The 24423-nt window shown below is 37.1% G+C and overlaps 2 protein-coding genes across 7 annotated transcripts; one reads left to right on the top strand and one right to left on the bottom strand.

Annotated features, from left to right (window-relative positions):
* The first annotated feature begins 15 nt into the window (after window positions 1-15).
* Window positions 16-10175, top strand: LOC111332472 (mesoderm-specific transcript protein). 2 transcript variants are annotated; one of them, XM_022937816.2, is made up of 11 exons: window positions 16-216; window positions 1362-1444; window positions 1883-1960; window positions 2581-2711; window positions 5080-5156; window positions 5539-5579; window positions 5698-5765; window positions 6785-6886; window positions 7200-7276; window positions 7841-7901; window positions 9104-10175. In XM_022937816.2, exons 1-11 carry the CDS (start codon window positions 60-62, stop codon window positions 9231-9233), a joined length of 1005 nt encoding a protein of 334 aa, XP_022793551.2. In that variant the 5' UTR covers window positions 16-59; the 3' UTR covers window positions 9234-10175. The 2 variants fall into 2 exon arrangements, with proteins under 2 accessions (XP_022793551.2, XP_088616331.1); XM_088760205.1 differs by lacking the exons at window positions 7200-7276; window positions 7841-7901; window positions 9104-10175 and having other exon boundaries at window positions 6506-6850.
* LOC111332471 (uncharacterized) lies at window positions 9839-23730 on the bottom strand. Of its 5 annotated transcripts, XM_088760201.1 has the most exons (9): window positions 20082-20504; window positions 18160-18283; window positions 17406-17964; window positions 16188-16633; window positions 15465-15724; window positions 14846-15108; window positions 13949-14090; window positions 12926-13049; window positions 9839-11728 (listed from the first exon to the last, which is right to left on the bottom strand). In XM_088760201.1, the coding sequence occupies exons 3-9, from the start codon at window positions 17934-17936 to the stop codon at window positions 11623-11625; spliced, it is 1872 nt and encodes a 623-aa protein (XP_088616327.1). In that variant the 5' UTR covers window positions 17937-17964; window positions 18160-18283; window positions 20082-20504; the 3' UTR covers window positions 9839-11622. The 5 variants fall into 5 exon arrangements, with proteins under 5 accessions (XP_088616327.1, XP_088616328.1, XP_088616329.1 ...); XM_088760202.1 differs by lacking the exons at window positions 18160-18283; window positions 20082-20504 and adding an exon at window positions 23191-23730; XM_088760203.1 differs by lacking the exons at window positions 18160-18283; window positions 20082-20504 and adding an exon at window positions 23325-23730.
* Between the last annotated feature and the right edge of the window lie 693 nt (window positions 23731-24423).

The raw sequence follows: 24423 nt of genomic DNA, 5'->3' as shown, positions 1-24423 counted from the left end.
GGGAGAGTTATTTTGTTCCAGGCCGCGCGCGAAAGATCACACATCCAAGATTCCTTAGCATGGCGGTCTCCAATTTTCAGATAGTTTGTGCCGTAGCTGCGGTTGCAATCGCTTCCTTTATTAATTTACCTGCTCCAAATTTCTCTCAGAGGCTAGAGGAATGGCGAAAAATGGGGCAATATTTTAATTATGAGGGGAACGCGATATTCTATCAAGGTAAGATGTGGCGCGCGAGTCATATGCATGTTTACTCGCAGTAAATTTTTGCCTGTCAATTTAAAATAAACCTTTTTTTTTGAGCTGGAAATGAAATTGAAATGGTTCAAATTTGCCCTTTGGATTTTCGTACTTTTGTTTGAGTGCGTGGAAGGAATAATGGGCTTTAATTCCTTACTCTGAAATAAACTTCGTCGCGAGTCGTGCAGAAGGGAATGTTTAAAGCCCTCTTTCAAATTGAATGAAAGAAGCTTTGTATACAAGCCACTGCAAGCGTGGCATTCCCTAATTTATGTCTGGGAAATGAAGACTAACTTGAGCGTAAAAGACATGAAATTCATGTGGAAGGAAAGCAAGATCACTCCTTGACGTTTTTCGTGGACATCCAAAACGAGTTCGATTTCGTTTCCACAGACGTGAAATGGGTTTGTTAGTGTGAAAGACGCTGAGGCCTAATTCACGGCCCGATGGTTTGTTACGATATAACGTTGTAATCGTAGGGTCCAGGTTTGAGTTACGGCTGAGGTACTTCTGTTGTCTTGGCAAAGATTCTAACTCCCAACTCTAAATCCCTCTCTGACCAACAAAGAGTATTATTCCTTTAACTTCTATAAGTGACCAAGAGTGAATTTCTCCTTACCGTATCAATATAATCAAGTAGAAAAGTGATGAGAATCAAGAAAAAATAACAATGAGCAAATTATTGGTCGATTCAAAGTGAAATTCTCCAATAATATTATAAGAATCATAGAGCAGAGAGTAAGGAGAATTATGAATGAGATCTTGGGAGTGAAAGGGGAAATTGGCACAAGCAAACTTTCAGGAAACCCGATGAGATACTTTGAGTAAGGGGAGAGGAGTTGACACTCTGGTAGAATGACATCCCTTGGTGGGGGGGTGGGAGTAATGCTCAAAGTCACTTAATGCTGGGAGGTCAGGTCAAGAGGCTGCGGCAATGTAAGGCTCCCTGGGCTCATTATCAACCTTATTCGCAAACTCATTCCCCTCCAATTTATAGTAATTTCCTATGAGAAAATATTGAAGATAACTAAAAAAGAAAAATGACCTCGAAGCTCCTAGTTTGGTATGGTTTGCAGACTTCATGTTTGTTGTTAACAACTTATGAATAAGAAAATTATTTGCAGATTTTAGAGGCTATAAGAAGGATGAAGATATTGTGGTTCTCTGTATTCATGGATTTCCTACCAGTAATTATGACTGGTCAAAGGTAAACGTGATTTAGAATTCTACTTGCATTGCAAGGCAGGAGGGGTTAAGAAACAATCTTTTTTTTTTAATCCAGGATCTCTTTTTACTTGCTTTTATTTAATAACTACTATTTCATTTGTTGGAAAAAGGTTAAAATGAGGCAGCTTTTCTCACTCGCTTCAGAATCAATCAATGTTCCAGAAGGGGTAACTAATTATAGCAACATGTTGCCACTGAAAACTGAGCTAGTTTTCCAGGATAGCAAACCAAAGAGGTTATGGGCACGGGATGTGGGTGCCATGGTTCCATTGAACCTCAATCAACTGAAAATCGTAGTACCAGGGCTGTCACTTGTGCATCTTAAGTAAAGGGTTGTCAATGGGAACAGTTGACATATTTGTAAATCTTTAAATTATTCAGTAAAATTATATTCGTCTCTGATCATGACATATTTCAGGTTTGGGAAAAACTCAAAAGAAATTTTGGAAGAGTTATTGCAGCAGATATGCTTGGTTTAGGATTCAGCGATAAGCCTGTAAGTATTACAAGCAGAGCTGTCCTGGTGATGGTTAAACATGTTAAAATGGCTAGTGATCAGCAAATCTTCTACAGAGTGTCTGCACACAAGGGCACTATCAGAGATCACCGATAGTTTTGTTCAACTGCTCGTCATTTCAGCAGCCCCCATGTTGAGCATTCACACTTTATCTCCCTCTGCATTATGCAGTGACAGCCTTATATGTGACCTACTCAGACAAACAGTTCCGAATGCTAAAACCTTGTATTCATGTTTTGATTTTAATTAGCAACTAGTCATGGTAATTTATTTATTTCTTTTATATATTTATAAGCTTCGCCAAAAACAATTTGGCAGGAGAGATCTCTCAGAGCTAACGTTCCATTAACTAGACTCCTACGCAATAAGAAAAAAAAAAAATGAAACAAAAAACAATTACAATTACAAATGACAATTGAGGTAGGAATTATGTGATTAGAAATATTTAATTTTTAGCAACAGAGTTAAGCTAGTAATGCTGTTAGTGGTCTACTCATATGACATTTTATGCAGACACTTTTGAAAGTTTGTGGAAATGCAGGATCATACACATCCCTAGTTAGCTAGCTAAATGTATTCATATTCTTTTTATTATCAAGCGTGGAAGAGAATACACAGTAATGGAGCAAGCCACATTACAAGAGGCATTTCTAGATTACCTTGGAATTACCAAAGTTCACATTTTGGCCCATGACTTGGGTGATACAGTGGCTCTAGAGATGCTTGCAAGGTACATGGATAACTGAATTACAGATTTTTTACTTTATAATTTATATTACACTATTATTATATGACCTTTACATTTATTTGATTCCTAACTTACGTGCAACTTGTATGAGGCTGCGCTTTTCTAGAGTTTGAATAATTATAACCCTTACACCCTAAGAGTAAAAGGTATTAAGGTAAAGTCTGTTTAAGAGCCTAGTGGCCCATTAGGCCGGTGCTTAACTCCGGTTTCTGTAGCATGAACTGACTAGGAGTATTTGTACTCCCCCCTGGATGGGATGTTAGTCCATCGCAGGGTTCCCCCCCCAGCATTAAATTGCTGGTACCCATTTATACACCTGGGTGAAGAGAGGCACTGTGAGAGTAAAGTGTCTTGCCTAAGAACACAACACAATGTCCCGGCCGGGGCTCGAACCCAGACCACTCGATCCGGAGTCGAGCACACCAACCATGAGGCCACCGCACCTCCACAGACCCTATGATAATAAAGGTCTTTATTATAAAGGTCTTTATTAAGAATTATTGTGCAAACAGACGTGCTACAATTAACATGAATAACATGAATAAAATGAATAAGGAAAAAGAAAAGGTATTAATTACTATTGAAAAGACATCTATTAATAAAAACTGATTTAAAACGGCTTGTCTGGACCTTAGGCAAAATATAATTATGCGACCTAGTTCTCAACTGCCGTGTTCTCTGGGGAGGTAAGAGATCGCTCAACGCAGTGTTGGTGGAAGAGATCCTTTGCCATAATTTCTTATCTCTATTACAACGGATATCCAAGATACTGTGTTGCTTTAAGCAGTAACCCAGTTTATAACACCTGGCAAAGAGCTTATCAATTCTACTTAAATATTTACTATAAAAAGCACACCCCCAGACCTCAATAGCATATGTAAAAACTGAAAGAATCAAACTTTGAAAAAGTAAGTCCAAATTCTCAATAGGGTAGCCATAATATTTACATATTCTCAAAATATACAACCTACTGCTAGCCTTACTAAGTAGGTAATCAATATGAGTGTCCCAATTAACTGGCACTTGCTCAAAGGTAACACCCAATAGTTTCAGTTTTTCTTTCCTCTCTATGATCTCGAGTGGTTCAGGAGGCGTCTTGGAAGTCTTTCCTCGTAAGAGAAGTTCCCATGTTTTCGTCAAGTTGACTTTCATGCAGTTCTTGTCGGACCATTCAATAAAGGATAGGATTTCCGTTTCGGATTCATCTAAGCCTACATTTGCCTCGATTGGTAAACTAATAGTTATATCATCAGCAAATTTAACTAGAAGATTCTTATTAGTATTAACAGCTTTGATATCGTTAATAAAAATAGAAAATAAGACCTATGAGTGACTAACATCTAATTTCTCCTTACAATATCACCCTTGAATCAAACGTTAAGGTCATGAAAATAAAGAAAATGATCATCAATTAAAAAAAGCTCTTTATATTAAACAAATTCTCCTTGTCAGCACTTTAGGTAATGTATAGAGAACAACATGGGGAATATGAATACTGGATTCAAAACAGCGAGTAAGCCTGAATCATTTCCCCAAGATTCTTAGTGATGCTTCTTGGTAGGGCTACTCAATTAACCCTATTGCTCCCGAGATCTCATTTAGCAATTCTCCTTACTGTCTGCCATTCAATTTTATGGGATGAGTTTGGAGAATTTGGTATTGGATCAACAAATGGTCCCCTTGTTCCTTTTTTTTTTGTCTCATCACTTATCTGCTTCACATGGTATTGCAGGAGTGTAGCCAGGATTTTTCAAAGGGGGGGTCACAGAGGCTACTCACCATTTACACCACTGCTCTCCCGCGTATATCAGAGGGCTCAGTCGTATTATCACGGCATGAAGACCCATATCAATGGCTTTTATGGCCAAGATGTTGTCATGGCGTTTTCACCACCTGAATATTGTAGGTTGTTTGCTCTAAAGAAGACCTACCAAGGGGGGTCGCGGGCACCCCAGGATCCCCCCTGGCTATGCCCTTGTGTTGATATGGTAACAGGGCCCAACACTCACTTTTCAGCTTACTCACCAAGTGGCTTGTGACGACTTAGATGCTACAACAATGTCAGTTTGTTTACTGGCCAAACTGGCCAGTGGAAATAAAAAACCACTAGCCAAAACTGAATTTCTACTAGTCTGTAGGTAGTTGTTTGTCTGGCCCTGGGTAAGCAGAAAATCTGTCTTTTAGTTAGTCCCTCATGGGAGTTAGGGGTTAAACTTCCTTCACTTGTGCAGCCCTCAGCATATTGTAATTTTCTTTTCAATATAAAAAAAAAAATGAAATGTCTTTAAAATGTAAGTTAGATTATTGTTTCTTGGATTCTCTGAAAATGGTAATTTCTTTTGTCATGCAGATATGAAGAAAGGAAAAAGAAAGAGCTGGATCCAGCAGAGTTTGTCAAAATAGAGTCCCTTTGTTTAACTAATGGAGGTGAACAACTTCTTATATTTACACTGTATCTCATATTGATGAAAAGAAATGCACCTTGAACAACAACAAAATTAAATCAGAAAGGAACCACTCGAGGAACCCAGTTGAAATATAAAATTTAGAATTTAAAAATGCCTGCAGATGAGGTGATGAAAAATTGTATTATGAAGAGATTAATTTTGATTCAGTACAAAGAAGTGATCACCCATGTTGCTACTAGGTTCCATACTTAAAAATTTATGTTGAAAATGTTGCTCCCATTTGTATGAGTGTTAGCACAAATGATGATAACTTTTTCTTGTCTAATTCGAAAAAGTTAATTTTATTCTCAATGCTTGAATATATTATTAACTCCCTTTATTATTTTTTAATCAATTTAAAGGTATATTTCCAGACACAAACTTCCCTAAAGTAATTCAGAAGGTAATGTTTTGCTTGAATTATTTTATCATTATTTTTACACCAACTAACATTACAATCATGGCAACACTTTAAGTGGTTAAAGATACTTGTTCATGATTTCAATGTATTATAATTGCAGTTAGTGTCAAATCCATGGTTTGGACCTCTTATTACAAGACTATTGAGCTATCCAATCTTTGCAAGAAGGTATGCATTACTATAAGTTCAATATTATTTCAATTTTCTTAATTTCAAATAAATGGAACCAAACCAGCACCCCATGAATGTAAGGAAGTATGCACTCACCACCATTGAGAAAGATTCTAAAGCTGTTGATTCATGCAGATGAAGGGATAATGCTTGAAATGCTATAGAATCTCTCTATGGTGGCCAATTTATGTTATCAGCTCATTTGTATAGTATTAAATATATTAACCAGCAGTTTCACTAGCAACCTTTGTGGCTTCCCTTGGTGTTGATGTATGGGATCCCATGAAAATGGGTTCCCACTCCACTGATGAGCAAACTCGTGATCAGTGGGTAAAAAAGGAACAAAGCATATACAAGGGTGGGAATGAGTGTGTAAAATGAACATAAAAGTTAGGTGTTAGAATTGAGGGAGCGACTTCTGTAACAACAGCACGCTCCTAAACTCAATTTAAAATTGTAAAAAATATATGTTATATATTATAAAAATAAAAAAAAATAAAAAAATAAGTAAATAAAATCAAAATAAAATAAAATAAAATGAAGTTAAAATATTATCTAAGAGTAACTATTAGAAAGAGGGGGCGAAGCAGTTAGGGTTTAGGGTTAAATTGCTAATTTTATATCACTGGGTAGCCAAGCCTTCATTTTATGAACATGCGCAGTAACATGTTTGACAATCTCAGACATTTGATCTAAGAAGTTCAACCGGTTTTTCTTCTCTGATTTCCTCTTTGAAGTGGAAAAGAAGCCGAGCTAAAATGTGCAATCTCCAGGCTGAGCAACGAAGGCGGTTGGCTTCAATCTGGTGTAACAAATTTAATGAACAAGATCAACGAGCATAACGATGAAATAGAAAAACTGCAGACTGCAAAGGGTAGGGTTGGAGATAATGCGCACGGCAAGAGATATCCATGGAGTTTTGATTATAGTTAGGGTTATAAGGGTTAGAGTTAGTGTTAGTTAGGGTTAGATTAGGGTTAAGATTAGGTTATAAAACCATCAAAGAACCTTTCCAGTCTTGCCTCAGTGTTTGGCCCTGGCACACGGCCTCCTAGAGAAGAGTTACAAGATTTCTGGACCATTATGAGGCATAAGGATGGTTACCTTGTGGTACCCAGGTAAGCCGAGCTGCAACTTTTAGTTTCTTTAAAGACATCTGTCCCATCAACTGAAGATAAAATGTGAGTATCCTAAAAAGTTTAGACTAGGATTGTAGGAAAGATTTGTTTGAAGATATTTGCTGGTGCTGAAAGATTATGATTCAAATAAGAATGGAGTTTTTATTACTGATGTCTGAAATGTCTATATAGAATACTTTTAGGGCAAGCAGTTAGTGCATGGGGTAAAAGAAAATTGATCGGGGGATTTAGAGGAGTGACACTTAAAGTTAAATGCAGCCTTCTTGATTTTTATTGAATACTTTCTGATCAGCATTCTACAATACATAAATGAGAGGAAGGAGAACAAAGCAAGATGGACTGGTATCATGCAAACCACAGCAGTGCCAGGTAACAGCAAATTGCATCTTATTTTCAGCTTAGAATGCATCTATGGAGAACAAGGCCACCAAAATAATGAAAATCATTCAGGACTGAAATGGATGGAGATTTTAACTTCTTCAGATTAACCAATCAAATGTGGCATACACATCTCTGACACCTGAATTGGTTTCTTGACTGCAAATGATTTTGCAACCTAGTAATTAATATAAAATGGTTTGACTTCTATGTGTGGATTTAAGAAGTGCAAACAATAATAATTAAATAAGTTTATTAACACATCCAGTTAACATAAATTTCTTTTTCACAAAGGAAACATTATTGTCTATCTATTGATGAGAGAGAAATTTACAAAAAAGAAGACAGAATCCTTTTAGTTCACCAGAACATTACTGACAGTAACTTTCTTCATTTAGGAATGATGTTTGATTTTAGTACTTAAAATGTATTTGTTGAGGTTGGACAATACTGATTGAAGCATTTAACCTGGAATAGGTTAATAATTATGCATTAAGCCTCTGACAGTTATTAGGAGGTGAAAATCAATCTCTGTTTCCCCTTGTCTGTTTTTAGTGCACTTTATCTATGGACCTGCAGATCCAATCAATCCTCCACAAACACTTGTCAAATACAGGTTAAATCATTATTTATATTAATTTTTGAAGTAAATCATCTGTCCTTAAATTTTTGGGGTCACCGTGGTAAATGCTCACACTTTAAGAGCTGCCTTTGGTGTGTGTGGTGTAAAGAGGGTTTGACACTCACTTTTCAACTCACTAGCCATGTGACTAGTGACAACTTTAGATTTATAACAATTTCAGTTTGTTTACTTGCCAAACTGGCTAGTGCAAATCAAAAACCACTAACCAAATTAAACTGAATTTCTACTAGTCTGTGGTTAGTTGGCTACTGTTAGTGTCAAGGCCTGATAAATATTTTACACTTTGACATTAGTATCCTGTTCTCTATGCATTTTCTGTAATGCTGACAAGGAGAATTTGTTTCACAATCATGCACTTCTTATGTTGTTGATCAATTAGTGTATTCTCATGATCTTAATATTTGATTAAGGGTGATATTTTAAGATAGAAATTAAATGCTAGCCACTTGTAGGAGTTGAAGGGTCGAGTGTCTAGGGATGTGGCTTCTACACCCCACCCCCCCCCCCTCTCCTTTTTTATTTAACCTGTGATCTGTTTTTCAAACATCTGCTCATAATGCAAGTACGTAGAACATGAAAGATAGTCAATGTTTTTAGCTCAAAAGTGAACTGAAGAAAAGGTCTTGCAATATCATTTGATAATTAGTTATAAAATAATACAGAAACAGGTTGACTGGTTTTTTCAGAGAGACACAAAACAGTTGCCACTGGAGAGAAACATATTTGAATTAAGCTCATGTGATCTATCCCTGACACCTCAAATGTATCTTAAGCACACGTGATTGCATTCCTTCACTTTGCTGAGTATCAAATGATGGTGGGCTTTTCCACAAAAAAAAAACAAGGAAGGTCTTATATCCATGGGAAAAGCATACATGTAGGCAATCGCTTAAGATAATCAATTCAATTTTAGCTGAAAAGAAATAATATAGAACACTTTTAGCTGGATCATGTTGTATTTGAAAATTGATAAACAATGACAGACAGCAAAAGCGCAGGTAAAGAAATGCAAAGGAATGTTATTATGTATGTATACCTTTTGTGCTAACATCTTTTTGGTCGCATGACCAAAAATGACACCTTTGTTGCTAACAGCAACTGTTACACATGTCTCCGGAAAAACAGTCTACCTATTTTAGTCGTAAAATATTTTTTCCATCTTTTTTTTTTGTTAGGGAACTCGTTTTTAAAGGGACATTTTCAACAATGTCAGAGAATATTGGACATTACCCACACTGGGAAGATCCAGATGGATTTATGGCAGCATATGAACACTTTCTGGTTAAGTTTATTCCAGAAAAGTAATCTTGAATATTTGAGAATTTTATCTAAATTTTTTGAAAAATATATTTTTACAAGCTTCCACATGTTATGATTTAGTTAACGAAACAATCTTGAATTTAATGAAACTATTATATATTTTTACCTGAAACAAAATACATAAAAATTCTTGTTCTGGAAAAATCCCCTAACATTCTTATTGATCAACTCCCAAATTCCCCTAAACAAAACAGCACTGCTCGTGTCAACATGCCACACATCATGTCAAGCAATGAAAGAATCAATTGTTAATTTTTAATAGTAATTTTAACATATCAACAGTGGTTTTTTTAGTCGTCTGTAAGGTTGTGCCTTGTAAGTCTACAACATTTTAACCACTGAGTTGATTAATATTGATGTTGATAAGAGTACAGACTGTGCTAAGCCACTGTCAATTTGTTAAAATTACTATTAATAATAATTAAATTTCTTTTAATTGAATAATGACACGTGACAAGGGTTTATGAATGGAGTTTATTTCCTGAATAATCTTCAGTTTGAATAGTAACAAGATTGGAAAGAGTAGAATTCTTGACAATGTTTGCATGGTCAATCTTTAACTACAAATTCCTAAATTATATTTTATTCTATCGCAACTCTAACCTATGGAGCACTAATATCAGCTTAAATTTTTGAGCAAGCTAAGTTACTGCATAATTTGTAAATCACTGTGACTAGTGAACTTTTAGAAACTACAATTATTCAACTTTGTCCTAATTTTCCTGTTGACAAAACTATTGTCTAACAGGGTTTACACTACCTCTTTATGTACGTTTATCGATTTTGATGCATCAACTCCTTGTACAGCATTTGGTATAAAAAAGTTGTTGTAGTACAAAAATTTCTGGTAAGAGTTTCTCTATACAGTTATGAAAAAGCAAGGCCTTGTAGCATTGGATTTGAGTAAAAACATGTTTTCACAGCAAAGAGAGAGAGAGACAATGTTTATTAAATAATCACCTGCAACTGTTCAAGAAACAGTGGGGTGCAAAAAGCATATATACCATAGAAATGAATAAAGAGGGTAAGTTTCTAAAGAAACTGTGGTGCTGTGTAGGTGGGGGTAGCAAGGTAATTAATTTTGGTAATATCAACTAAGTTCAAATTGTAAATTGGCCACCATAAAGAGTTAAAAAGCTGACATTTTGAGCGACAACCATAGAAAGTTAGTGAACAATGTTTAAGCTGGGGTCTGCCCCAAATGGTATTTCAGAAAAGAAAGAAAATTGACTGTTATTTAATACATTTTTAGCCAAACACTGTGGAGTAACCAAATAGGAATTTCTCCCAATGGAATTGAATATATTTTCCAGTAGAATGAGGACAAAAAGAGAGATCTTTGATTTAACATCAAATTGACTGAGCTAAAATCATAAGAAATGGCCAACAGTGTGAAGAACCTTAAAGGACTAAGCTTAAGTTAACAATTTTGTGTATAGCACACTATTGCTGATTTTTTTTCTTTTACCAAAAGGCAAAAGTCTTTTAAAAAATCCATTGTAAATAATTACAAATTAAATGCAAAATGGCATCACAACACAGACATTCAGTTCTTTCCATAATTTGATACATTAATTTTTGCAAGGAGTTTTCCTTGCAAAAATCATAGTTACATGTATTTCCCCGTAAACTAAATTACATTTTCTCAATGCTGGATGAAAGAATATCCCTGGACAGTTGTACATTCTATTCATGCTGTCACACGCACAGACTAAATCCTATAAATTTTTGTTGAGAGTGATCTGAGAAAAATAGAGGCTGAAAAGTCTTGCGTGATAAATTTTATCAACACTTCAATTGCACAGCTGCAAATAGCCTTCATAAAATATTACATGACCATTATGATAATGAATGAACATTATAATGAATAATAACTATTATTAATAAAAGAGACATGTACTCTCATCGAACTGTACGTGATCCATGTGCATTTCTCGTAGTATGATTATGCATTTAGTTAGCGCAATTAGAATCTTGGAATCAGAAAGCAATCAATGGGAATTTTTTTTTCTTTACAAGAACACTATAGACATTTGAACACTACCCTGAGAATAACCACATTTTCAATGACAATAATTCAGTGACAAACTGAGACACCATTTCTTAAGTGCTCAAGTCCTAACTTTTGATGTGTTGTGATACAAAAAAACTTGACATCCAAATATCACATTGCCGAGTTTGTTAATACCGGTGACAATCATTACAAATTGTAAAATTCTTAAACTACCCGTTTAAACAATGATGCTTGGTTATTTCTCATCCTTCTTTACGATATCACTCAAAGGCTAGCAAATCAACTCACTTTCAACTTTCACAAACAAAATATTTTATACAAAAATTTCTCTTAATATGATATTAATTTCGATTTATGATTCTAAAGCATCTTTGTTTGAGAGTGGATTTGTTGTTTTAGCCTAATTAAAGATGAAACTGCTTCCGGTGTGGTCAACTTGTATCCAAAGAGTGACGTAGTTGTTCCACTGCAACAGACAAAAATTGATGAAGAAATAATTATACGAATTAGATTCTTTCTTAAAAGTACTTTAATTCTTTGTCATTGATAATCTTCTTAGTAAGAAATCATGCAGAGACAATTATTCACGTCCAGCATTAAGGTTACCGTGCACCTTCAGGGGTTTCTCGCGTGCAAGTGATGTAGCGCGTCTGGTTTAAACTGCAGATATCTAAACCCCTATATCAAATTAAAACTTATAGGACTGGCTATCAGACTATACCAAAAATTTTGAAAAAAACTGATTTGTCGAATTTTTCACAACTTCTAAATGCAAGCGCCTGAATCACCTTTTGAACGTTGCAGGTCAAAGCGAATTTGTTTTTCACTTATTCAATGTGTTTCTCCGTTTCCGGTGCCGAAGCCCTAAAAAAACGTATCTGCAATTTGCCATATTCAATCTCAGTGAAAAGTTACAGAACATTTTTGAAATAGGATTAAAAAAATGTGGAGTGATCAAACAAAAATCGCTCTTGAAAAAGAAGTATTTAGAAATAAAAAATTTGGAGAAAAATTTTTGTTGTTTCTATGTAAAACTAGCTACTGTCAAAATTTGAGAGCAATCGAACAAATTCCCTTTGACTTGTAGCTCTTAAAAGGTGATTCAGGTGCTCGCATTTAGAAGACGTGAAAAATTCGACAATTCATTTTTTTTCAAAATTTTTGGTATAGTCTGATCGATAGCCAGTCCTACAAGCTTTAATTTGATATAGGGGTTTAGATATCTACAGTTTAAACCGGACGCGCTACGTTGCTTGCATGCGAGACACCACTGAAGGTGCACAGTAAACTTAAATTGAGATTTTCAGCCTCTAAGCTTCTGATTGTGATGCACTGGGCACCACCCTCCTGAGAAGGAATGAGGCATACCCCCCCCTCCCCTCCCTTATAAATTGTTAAAATAAATGAGGTAGCAAAGATGTGCATTCCTTTTTACTGGGCAAGAATTTCCAAAGGGAGTACAAAGAGAACAAGGAGTAAATTATATTAAAAAGGATAAATACTTGGTTAAAGCAGCAGTTTTCTATCTCAAAATCCACAGTTTAAATCAGAAATCTACAATGGGTGTGAAACAACAGTTCCTGCCTGAGAGCATAAAATTACATTTAATTTAATTTTGTTTGTCTCGCATTCAATGTGCAGAACTTTAAGAAAGTTAGCCTACCAGTTGACAAACTCATGGGCGGGAGACCACCGGCGATCAGAGCTGGGCCCACATTCAGAAAAAGACCTAACATTCAGGCTTTTGACAAGACTGTTTTTCCGCACTTGTCTCAGGGCTGTTATATCTGTATGGAAAAATTATGACCATTGGTTATTTGAGATGATAAATTTGCAGCTTGGTGAACAAGTGAAGAAAGATGTTTGATACTAATTGCTATTGTTTTTCAAAAAACATTTTGAGTCTTCTTGGAGGGTTTGAGCTCTTCCTTAAGATGTCTGACTTATCTGGAGCCTTGGCACAGAGTTTTTATGACCCGTAATTAAAAATCTCTCTAACAATTAAGATTCAAGGCAGTGATCTAGTAGCACCCAGTGACCCCTGGTACCTTACTTTTGCTCTTGGGCGACTAAGGAATTTCATTTTTTTCATAAAAAGCGTATGCTTGGCATACTGGATTTCACAGTTTCAGAGCACTGGGCTTCATTCAATTTTCCTTAGAGCACAGCCTTGAGATTAAAATTCATTCATGGACTCCACTGGGTCCTACAACCAAAGAAACGGTTAGATATTCTAGTCTTCTCAGATAGGGACGAATAAATGGAGGTCCTTTCCCTTGCAGGGTTGGGGTAGGAGATGTTAATTTCTCACATGAGATTCCTGTGTGATGGATGGCCTCCCCTGGGGTGGGATGGGTGAGATCGACAGACTGAAGTGGCTGCCAGAGGCGCCTGATATGCTGATGTCTGTTCTCAACCTTAACAACATCTCATCGTAACAAACCTGTATTTCAGCTCTCTGCAAAAGGTTTGAATAAACAACATCATATCAACCATTATTAATTGTGAACTATTATAATTAGGATCTTTAAAGTTTAATGTAATCTTTTGTAAGTGCACAAAGTGGTGATTCATTATTGTTGCTTTGGTTAACTGTAAACTTTTTTCCTCAAAGCAATAACTTATTAGCGCACTGTGAAGTACTAGCTAGTATTGTCAGTGTATCAGATTACATTAAAGGTTTCACCTGGTTTCCTGTTGCATTCAGCATAAATCCGTGCACATCTCTGTGCAGCAGACGACCTCTGTTCCTCTTCCAAACCTTCAATCACAGCTATTCTATCTGCCACCTCAGTTGAAGAGCAAGCAATAATATTGTCACCATGAACCTGAAATAAAATACAATGGCATGTAGCATTAAGCTTTGGAAGGAGGAGAGAAAATAACAGTAGAAAAGTTGCACAAGATGGCAGATTGAGTCAGGTTTTACTTTAAGTCTACATCAGGGTCACTGTGTTTAGATTTCTTTGCCAAACTCTTCTATAAGTTTTAAGGACCTGTCATTATCTATAGTGTAGGGAAAAGAGGTGAAGGCTGGTTGTGTACAACAAAATTTTGCCTAGTGTCCTCCCCCTAAGATTCTGTAGTATTGTAATAATCCCTTCTCATTAGCATTCAATTTTTATTGTCCTCCCTTTATACGATGTAATCTGTTACTGGCAACTTCTTCCCCCCCACCCCCCATTCTGTCCCACCTGATAACTAAGTGATCCCTTCTCAAAATATCCTCTGAGCACCCCCACCCCTATAAAAAATGACTGGTCCTATTCATTGGGTACCAACCAGCCCTCAGAAATAATAAACGGGATAAAATTTACAAGTACCACCCACTAAATGGGATAAAATTTACAAGTACCACCCACTAAGTGGGATAAAATTTACAAGTACCACCCACTAAGTAGGATAAAATTTACAAGTACCACCCCACCTAGGAGTCAAAGTGAAACTCTCACGTCCTTCATACTTCAAAACCTATGATAAACCCAGACAATGCGAGGGCAAGTTGAATCCATGACCACCTACAAGAATATTGCCACTTTGCACATGTACTATTACTTGTTTGCAAGGGGAAAGTTTTACTTACCACAACACTGCTCTCAACAAAGTCATCCATCAAAAGATGACTCTCTAGTTTGAGGCTATCAAATGGTGGAAAAAATCCTTTCTTAGCCAATTCACTCATTACTTCTTTGTTTCTTGAATTCCAACCAAGAGCCTTTGCTAAAATCACCCTCGCCACATCTTTGGCATTACGCAGACGACACTTGTTCCCATCATTGTCCAATACAGCCACACCTTTGTAGATGAAATCTTGGGCGTAAGTGCAGCTCATGGCATTTTTTTGTCCTGTTTGGATTTAAAAATGAGAGCAGAAAGGGCATCAGGCTACATAAAGAATATTCTTGAAATTCTTTGCTCTGTCTAAAATTTCCTTGAACCACAAACAAGGTCATACAATTTAAATTGTGTTTAATCAGAAACAATACTTGGAGATGAGTTTGTCAGAGTGACCTGTTCACATTAACTTTAAAGACAGATCCAGGATTCTTAGACAGTGGGTCCAAACTTTGGTCGCAAGTCTGCAGGTTAGGTGGGGAGGGGGTAAGGGCTGGGTGTAGACCCTCCCCTCCCCCCCTCTGTATTTATCACAGTGCCTGTAAATTAATCCCTGATGTGTCTCCAAAATTAAGGTTAACTTGTACCATTTAAAATGGAAGGCCACTCTGTTTTCCTGGCCTCTAATTCCTCCATCAGCTTTGTTCTCCTTTCATTTCTCAAGAACAGCTCTTGTGCTGATCGGTGCTCCATATCATATACTCCAGTCTCCATGTTCAGTTGTCCATGTCGTGTGTAATGAACTATGTCATGATTGAAATGTTCCTTAATAGTTTCCATCAACTTTGTGGCATTTTCTTCCAGGACATGAGTGCACTTGATCGCTGATGGTAACCTGGAGAGAGATCTGCAGTTTCAACACTAATTACTATTTACACTGTATATTTCATCAGTAAATGCCTAAAATATATATGGTTAAAATTTCTTCAATATAGCTTAAAGCTAAGGTTCCTTTTAAATTGAGTTGCAAGACTGCCAATTAAATTAAATATAAATTATGAGATAATCTTTAGCCAGTGAGCCGGATCTCATTACTAGCACTTCAGCACAAGCTTTTCTACACTGGAAAGTTTTTTTTTGTGCAGCACTGGTAAGATCCTTTGAAGACCTCTCACCAGTTCACTTTGATCAATGCACGAAACTTACTCAAGGGCAAATAAATGCTTGTGCTGTAAGCCTTAAAATGGGAGCTTGCTTGAAGGCTAGATACTCCTGGTTACTTCATACTTTGAAGACCTGGATGAGCTCTACCTCATTGCCTCTGCTCCCAAGCCTTGATCATTGACTGAGACATAATCCCAAACACTTACCTATAATCATAGCGAGCTCTGCACCCTTTACACCGAGTTGACCTTGCCTCAATTTCAGCCATCAACAGCTTCTGTCTTGTCTCTTGTCTATTCTTCCATCCAATCAGCCACTTAGCGGCATCCTCAGCTGATTGTTGTGGAGCATACTGGTAGCTTGCAGGAGTACTAACATATGGCATACAACGCGCATCAACAGTTTCTATATCACTATAGGAGCTGTTCAAGCTTTCTAGAGCTTGTAACACCTCCCTCTCTCTCTGGACTAAAGCACACTGTTTCTCTGCTTCTCTAATGTTCTTCTGCCGTTGTTTGTGATTAAGTCTGTCTTGTAGTGCTTCCCTGCTTCCATATTTCCGTCTCGCAAGAGTAATAAGATCTGATACTAAGAACTCGTAAGAGTCATTGTCAATGGTCCTAAGATCTCTCTCTGTGAGACTGAATTGCTCCTAAGAAAAAAAAAAAAAAGGTTTAGGATATAAAAATTTAAGTGTCACTTTTAAGATCAGAAGGACAATTTTTTAAACTGATGACCATACAGTTAACATAAATAAGAAATATGGCAAATTTTAAGCATGGTAAGGAATTAAAGTTGATCTAGATCTCATACTCTGTGTTCTACATCCCTTACCACTGAGCTACATGTACAGTAAAAAGGTACCTGGCCAAGCCATTACTGGTTGAAATGTGGCAAGTCTTAGTTTGCATTCTGCAAGGATCAGCATCAACCTTGTTCCATTCCCATGACAGGACATAAAACTTTTATATACTCCTCGCCACCTGCTCCAACATTCAACTACCTGTCATTGAACAAGCTTACACTCCTCTCTTCTTAAGACAACTGTACACTACAGTCAAGAAAACAGCAAAAATGGAGCCCATATCTATGTGCCCCCAACCAACCAGGATCATTTGGACTCCTCAGCTCCACCAAAGGATTCAAAATAGTACCTGCAAACTGTTAACCAAACCTTACATAAGGGAGTCCAAGGGGAGAAGAGAAAGAAAGTCAGGGTACCAAGACTTTCTCTCAACTTTGCGATAACTTAACTCTTCTAAGCAGTTATAATGTGTCAAAGCTGCAATCTATGATCAATGGAAAATAACAATTATACACCCCTTACCAAGGCACAGATGATGGCATTAGGGAACGGCTGTATATAAATGTTACAATTATCTCATCTGGGATTGTAGCTTACAAGGAAGTGATGCTTGACATACCTTGGCATGGCATTTTCGTCTGTAAAACAAAGGGTGACAGTTATCACAGAGTGTCACATCAAAATGAGCATCTACTCTGTGAGAACAGCTGCGATAACACACCACACAACGCCATTTTGAGTATAGCCAGTTCCTTGCTGCCATTACTTCCCAACGCTTTTCACCTGTGCAAAGTTCAACTGCCTTATCATATGAAAATACTGATTCCTCACTCAATGGATTTGCCACACACAAAACAGTGGGTTTGTGAACAAGTGCCAGCCTTGTGCACAACGGTTTCCATAAACGTTTGGCATGTGAATTCATAATGTGACAAGTTGCCCCTATGGAGGACAACGCCGGTGCATCTAGGTAAGAAAATAAGAGGTTCAGCATTTCTGGAGGTAAGCTTCCAAAATATGGTCCTATGCTTTCAATTCCACTTGCCCTTTGCTCCCGCAGAAAAAGTCTAGTGATATATCGAGGGCTTCCACCAACAAAACTAGTAAAAGAACATTCTTCTGTCTTTCTTTTCTTTGTCCCTGGAGGCATTTTATTTCTAGGATCTTGTCTAAAAGCACTGTGGATTGAAAGACAGATTCAAATTAAATAAGTCACACAAAAGCCATCAAAAATTTTAAATGCTCACAGGCTTTGATAAATTACAATCAAAACAAACCCGTAACAATTAGAGACCTATAATCCGATGATAACAATCCAGGTATTTAAATAAAATTTCGAAAAAGCCTTTGAACATAATAAATAAATCCCATACCTTCAATGAATCAAGAAGTTACAGTGATTTCACCTTGCTGAACCCACAATTGCTAGTAAAGAACTACTGTTGAACTTTCGCAATCTTTCCTTTAAAGCGTGTGACTGCCATTTGACATTTTGATCTGTGGAGTCGACAGTTCTCATTTTGTTCAAGTACATGTATGGCTTCAAGGCAAGATCTCGTCTCACGCCGAAGTCACGTTATTTGAGACAGATTTGAGTATGCACGACTAATGTGTTTTACCAGGGGAATCCCATTCCTAACGTGCCAAGGTTATGGTAGGCAGACTTTTCGACTCACCGCAATTTATTGAAAGCAGAGAAAGGAAAAAATTATTGAATATTTCTCAGAGCACAGCCAAAGTGAGCTCTTGAGAAAAGTTGGAGGTAAATCAGGCCATTTCTAACCCCGGGGAGATTATTTATCAGAGCACTTCTGTTAAATTGCAACCGCACGGCCAGATTAGGTTCTCGCTAAAAACAGGAGTTGCACTTTAAAAATTGTTTGTTTAAAATCTGAGGGTAACTCTTATTGATATGATAATGCGGTAAACTCCTGCAAGGGCCTGGCCAATTTAGAAGTGATATTTTAAAATTCATGGGTTAATTTTTTTGTAAGAACCCTGCAGAAAGGAAATTTGTTTTGATCTCGAAAGATACCCGATACTCACGAAAATTACAAGAGGGCTTCTGCGATCACTTTAAACTTGTAAATACCCAACAAAGACGATAGAGAAATTTCTGATCTTCAACTCGGGTAAAATGTTCTTTAAGGCAATCGGAGAATTCACAGTTTACTAACTACAATGAAAAATCTGCAGGCTCATGAAGCTAAAGAATATTCCGCTGCCACGGAACTTTCATTTCCCTCGTAAAAAACGCGATGTCCTGGTTGTCCAAAATGTTATCAGTTATAGGCTCTATGAACTGAAGTTAGACATCGGGCTTGAAGAATTTTCCTTCGCTGATTTTGACGGAATTATCAATGCCTTGCATTTTACATGTTAGATTAAAAATTGATACCAAATTGCTATGACATGTGGCATTTAAGAATTATGCATGAACACAACGAATCGAACTTTTGCTCGTCTTTACTGACATAGAAATTTAGCACAATCAATTAAAACCCCTAACAAAGTAAATGCCATCGATTACTATCTCTACGTGCAAGTAAAAATTTAGAGATTTAGATTTGAAGTTGTTTCGACATCAACGCTTTCCATCTCACCTCAACGCCTCGAAGATTTTCTTATAATAACAATGAACGCTCCGCAAATTTCTGCGAGCGAAAGCCGGTTCTCTTCGATATTTTTTGGCCCTTTTGATTAATATTCTTCCATTTCAGTGTAGAAAGGAGACTTATTACTATATTTCAACCAACAAACATCTAAAAATCGAGCAAACTTGTCATAAAATTTCCAGCTTTGTTGTACAACATGTAAATATGCATTAGATCGCCCACAAAGAACTCAAAACCAGAACAGAGAATCACTAGAATTTCTTTTGATTATAGAAAAAAAAAATAACTCACGGTCGTAAAGCTTAAAGCGTGTTTTATCAAAGTTGCGAAACCATCAACACAAATATCAGATGGGCTAAGTTTGAGCAACACTCTCGCTAGGGTAATCGATGGACTCCACGAATTGCTTAGCGGAAACTGTACACTGCTTTATTTATGATATTCCACGAGGTTTTCTCACGCGATCAGATACTAGGCATTAGGGAAATTATTTCTTTAAAATAAATTTAGAACCCTTTTCTTGCAAGATCGCTGTTTGTTAAAGATTTTTTCTACCCAGAAGGAACAAGCCATTTTTGGTGTTACAATACAAGCAAATAGTTCTCGGCTGTGATCCTTTAGGTTAAACAGCTCGCCCAGTTAACTTCCAAAACCACTCGATAAGCGATTGAAAAACTTACCAGTTGCTTCCCTGGATCTTCAATAAAGAGACACGTTTGAAAAACTATTCCTGAAGACAAGAAACCGACGAAACAACACCGTGAACTCGCTCCTCGAGCAAAATTCACTGTCACTAAATCTGACTTTCATCAACCGCGAATATTTAAATACCCTTTACGTCTCATCTGTCCTATTAACTGATAACCAATCACGATGCAGGAAATTTGCATCCGGACCAATCAGATGGTAAGAAACATATTTGAAACAGAGGTGCTAACATGAATGCTCACGTGCAAGGAACAAAGGATCTCTCTCAAATACCCAAAGACAAAAGACCTTCTGATCTCACACGGCAAACTCGATTGTGTTAACATTAGCATAACCTATTAAGGCATGTAAATCAATTCAAACATTCTGAAAAGTAAATTCAAGGCTATTGTTGTTTATATTAACTCTGTAATTTTTCACGCCATAGAAACACACGAATGAGGCGTTCGCTTTGTTTTCTTTTAAGGCTATCTTTGCGGTTTTTCTCTTCTCCACAAGAACGGACAAACCAGAGCAAGAACTGACAAACGAAGTATTTAGTTTCAAAATTAGCATTTCTATGAAGAAGGAAATTTGTTGACTATTTGGTTACTGTCTTCAACAGCGTTTTGAGTCAGTCCGATATGCAAGATCCCCTCAGTGTAATTACCGAAATCTTCAATGTAGCGAGTGATATTGCATTAAAATTGGAAAATGTATGGAAGAAACTGTACGAAGACCCCTACGAATACCGATCTGTTGAACAAGAACCCACAATATGGTTTGCATTTACGTGTTCCGCTTTCCATTTTCTCAATGGAAAGCGCAAAACCAATCTATAAACATTCAGTTTTAATTTGTCGACCTTCGTGTCGCAGAAAGATTTTTTTAATACTTAAGTATATAGTTTCAAATTTTCTTTTTCGTGTTGCCTTTACAGACTTATCGTCTCTATTTACCTAACAAATATTTTTACAATGTAGCATTGAAACAATCAAGGTAAACGAAGCTTATGCTGTAACTTCCACTCCTCGACCTTTCTTGCGATAATATTACAATTTTTTTGTGTCAGGAATGCAATTCTTTGAAAATCTTTCGTTGGTTTTTAAGAACTTTTCTTCCGGACGATATCCTATCGATATCTCAAGAAACTATAGATTACATGTTAAGAATACCTTTATATCAAATTTCCCTCAAACATGAATAAAAGCTCCGCGAGTTTTTTTCAGTTAACCTGCATTTCATGCCGGGAAATGATATGAAATTAAAAGGTTCCTCCAGTCCCAAGAACTTCCTGACAATATCTCTGTTCTATGCAAGCGGTGGAATGAACGAACACTCTTTAATTTCAGACAACCAAATTAAGGCCCATTCTTTTCGACAGCGAAAAAGGTCCAAATTTACATTCTTAATCTTTGCAATGAACGCCTATATAATCTGCAATAGCCGAGATATCAAAGAATGCCAGGGAAAGTTATAGAAGATTTTCTCCACTCGATAGCTAAACCTCTTCACGTAATTGTTTATTTCCGAAGCACGAAGATGAAATCTAAACAAGTAACAAAAATAACCGCAAAAATGAAATCACAACTTAAAATGCAACGTGGGATGTAACAGTACGTGATGTTTGCATATGTTAAAGATCTAGATCCCGGCATGGAACAAGTAAATACCGGAATTTGATTTTCCATATAAAAAAAAACTTTGTTTTTATTCTGAAGGATTTCATGTTCCTTTCGTATCTATAAAAACAGTCGACATCCCCAGGTGCCAAATTTGTCATCATATAGTAATCTAGGAATGTAAAAAAAAAGTTCGTAATGAGATCCAGTGACACGTTTTTCAATCTTTTTCCTCAAAATGCACAATGTTACCTCACGAATTTTAAATTCCACCCAGTCATCTCAGAAATCAAATTACTCCAACGCAGTTCTGTTACGAGATTCAAGAGCTTATCACTTTTTTAATTCATGCTGGTCAGGTTTTTCGTCTTCTGTACCTCTACTCTATGATGACAATTCTCTTCTGTCTTGCTTTCCATTTTTTTCCGCTTTAGAATGGCGGAAAATTCCGTACTAAAAATAAAAGTTAAACTTGGATTAAAGTATGTCGTCATGATAATTGAATTCTAGTTTGTAAAACCTTAAAAAGTAATCATTTGGACGTGTTTTTTTTTTTTTTTTTTCAAGTTTTTTTTTTCGTAGAGAGGAAATCTTAGACATGAAAAATTTCAAATATACTAATTGGATTAGATATCAGTCAAACTGCGGGAAAAATTCGACAACAAGTTCTCGATTTGTGTTTTTGCTCCTTTATCAAGAAGAACGATACTGAGTATGAAATGAAGAAGTAAGTAAACGCTCTCCGTTCCCTTTTCCAAGTAGCCGATCTTGAATTACAGTTCGCATTTGCAGCCTCTAGGACAATAAATTTTACTGCCCCCGTAAATCTGCTATTTTCAGGTGATTTATGCAATTGTTTTAGTTGCGATTTATCGCTTAGCTTGAGCGAGCCAGCTGGCCCTCATCAGCTGTAGAACATGTGTGTTCCTCCCGCGAAAACGAAAATTTGAGACAAGTGAAGGAGAAGTTTCCAGACCTCTCGCAGGTTCCCGCTGCATTGCTCAATGCCAAGTCCTCACACGTGCCCTATGGCAAAGAAACGCTTGCGCCGCTGTCCTAACGATGAAAGCCCGCTCGCAAGCTATTCATTACTTGTCATTTACCGGTCAATGTCATGATTATACCATTTGAGATCATCAAATTCTCCTACGGGTAACGTAGAACCCACGTAAAACTCAGCACAGTGTATTCGCCCCCAATATGAGGCTTCGTAGCTCAATCGGGGAGTCAGTAGTAGCGCCCGTGACTATATGACGAGGGACAGGTTCGCATTTTGTCAAAGCCTGATTTTTCCGACTTCTTTCTCTACAATGACTTTTCTTGTAATTATATCGCGAAGATCATTTCGACGTTGTTAGCTAACCCGCAAGTAAAAGAATCATTTTCTAATTCCGTTGCATGGAGCAAAAAACCCACGCAAAACTTTTCTTCACGCACAAAACTGTGGCTTCGTATCTCAGTAAGTAATAGCGTGACCTACCCGCTTTGTGAAAAGCAAGTGCCAAGATCCCGTTTTAAGCTACATTCGCTATTCACATTGAGCTGGGGAATGACCTATGCAAGTATGTTTCTCCTCCATTTCTGTAATTCCTTCAATTGCATGCAGCTACTTACGAGGGACAATTAACCTCCGACTCCTTCCATCTAGGGCGTAAACTCAAGGTAATTGTCGAGCTTCGCACTTGTGACCAAAAATGAGTGGAGCTTGACCAAAGCTGCAGCTCGAACGGTGAAGTTCGCAGATTCGAGTCGACTGCTTGTTTGAGTTGAAGTTTACTTTACACCTCACGCGCTTTTCACACGCTCGCTTCGCTAAGTGGCTTGAACCTTGTGAACTTCGCCGCTCGTAACGGGCGTACGTGTTTGGACACCTTCTCGAACGGGCTAAAAACCCAGTATAGGCGAGAGGAATATGGCCCAAAGCCCTCTCGGAAGATCACTCTAAGAGAAGTTCACAAGACAACTTGCAATGCCACTTTGTCCTGCTACTCAAACACAGTAATCAGAAGCTTAAAAGGTGAAATATTTGATAGGATTCCTTACCTTACAGCGGAAATTCAAGCCCTTCCACCCTTTTTAGTGGACCTCGTGATCGAATACTCATAGATTTCAATTTGGGATCGTTTGATTGACTTGTTACTGTGAGGTGCTTTCATGGTGTTACACTTCCGGTTGGTTACAACCGGAAGTGTCATTTTGGCTGGATTATTAAATTATATCTTTCGAGAGGCGCAGTTTACCTAAAGCTTTTATCCACGATGGGTTTTTACTCTATGAATTCTATTCAAACGCTTCAATGAATGACGGAAACTGTATTTTACGCTTGAAGTACTGCTCTCGACGTGAGCAGAATTCTGTTTCCACAAAGAGGATTGCGTAACAAATAAATCTCATCATTTTTTTCCGGAACCACTTAGATTTGCTTGAACGATACGTCAACTTTTTACAAAGTAAGTAAGTCATTTGACGCGCTCTATTTACCTCACTTAACTCACATGGATCGATTACTCCGCTTGCCAAAGACATGTTCAACAGAATACATTTTTTTGTAGGTTTGTGGAACTTTGTATATGAAACATAATTCGGCCTTGAGCTCAACTGATGTCTTCGGCTATAATGCATATGGTTTTTGAGTTGTTATTCGAAAACTAGGACAGCGCCCTTAATCATAAAAAAAGATAAACAATCGAAAGACTTCCTGCCTATTAGACAA

The sequence above is a fragment of the Stylophora pistillata genome, chromosome 5 (genome assembly GCF_964205215.1).
Source record: "Stylophora pistillata chromosome 5, jaStyPist1.2, whole genome shotgun sequence".
NCBI lineage: Eukaryota > Metazoa > Cnidaria > Anthozoa > Scleractinia > Pocilloporidae > Stylophora > Stylophora pistillata.
This window is presented reverse-complemented; position numbering and strand designations above follow the sequence as displayed.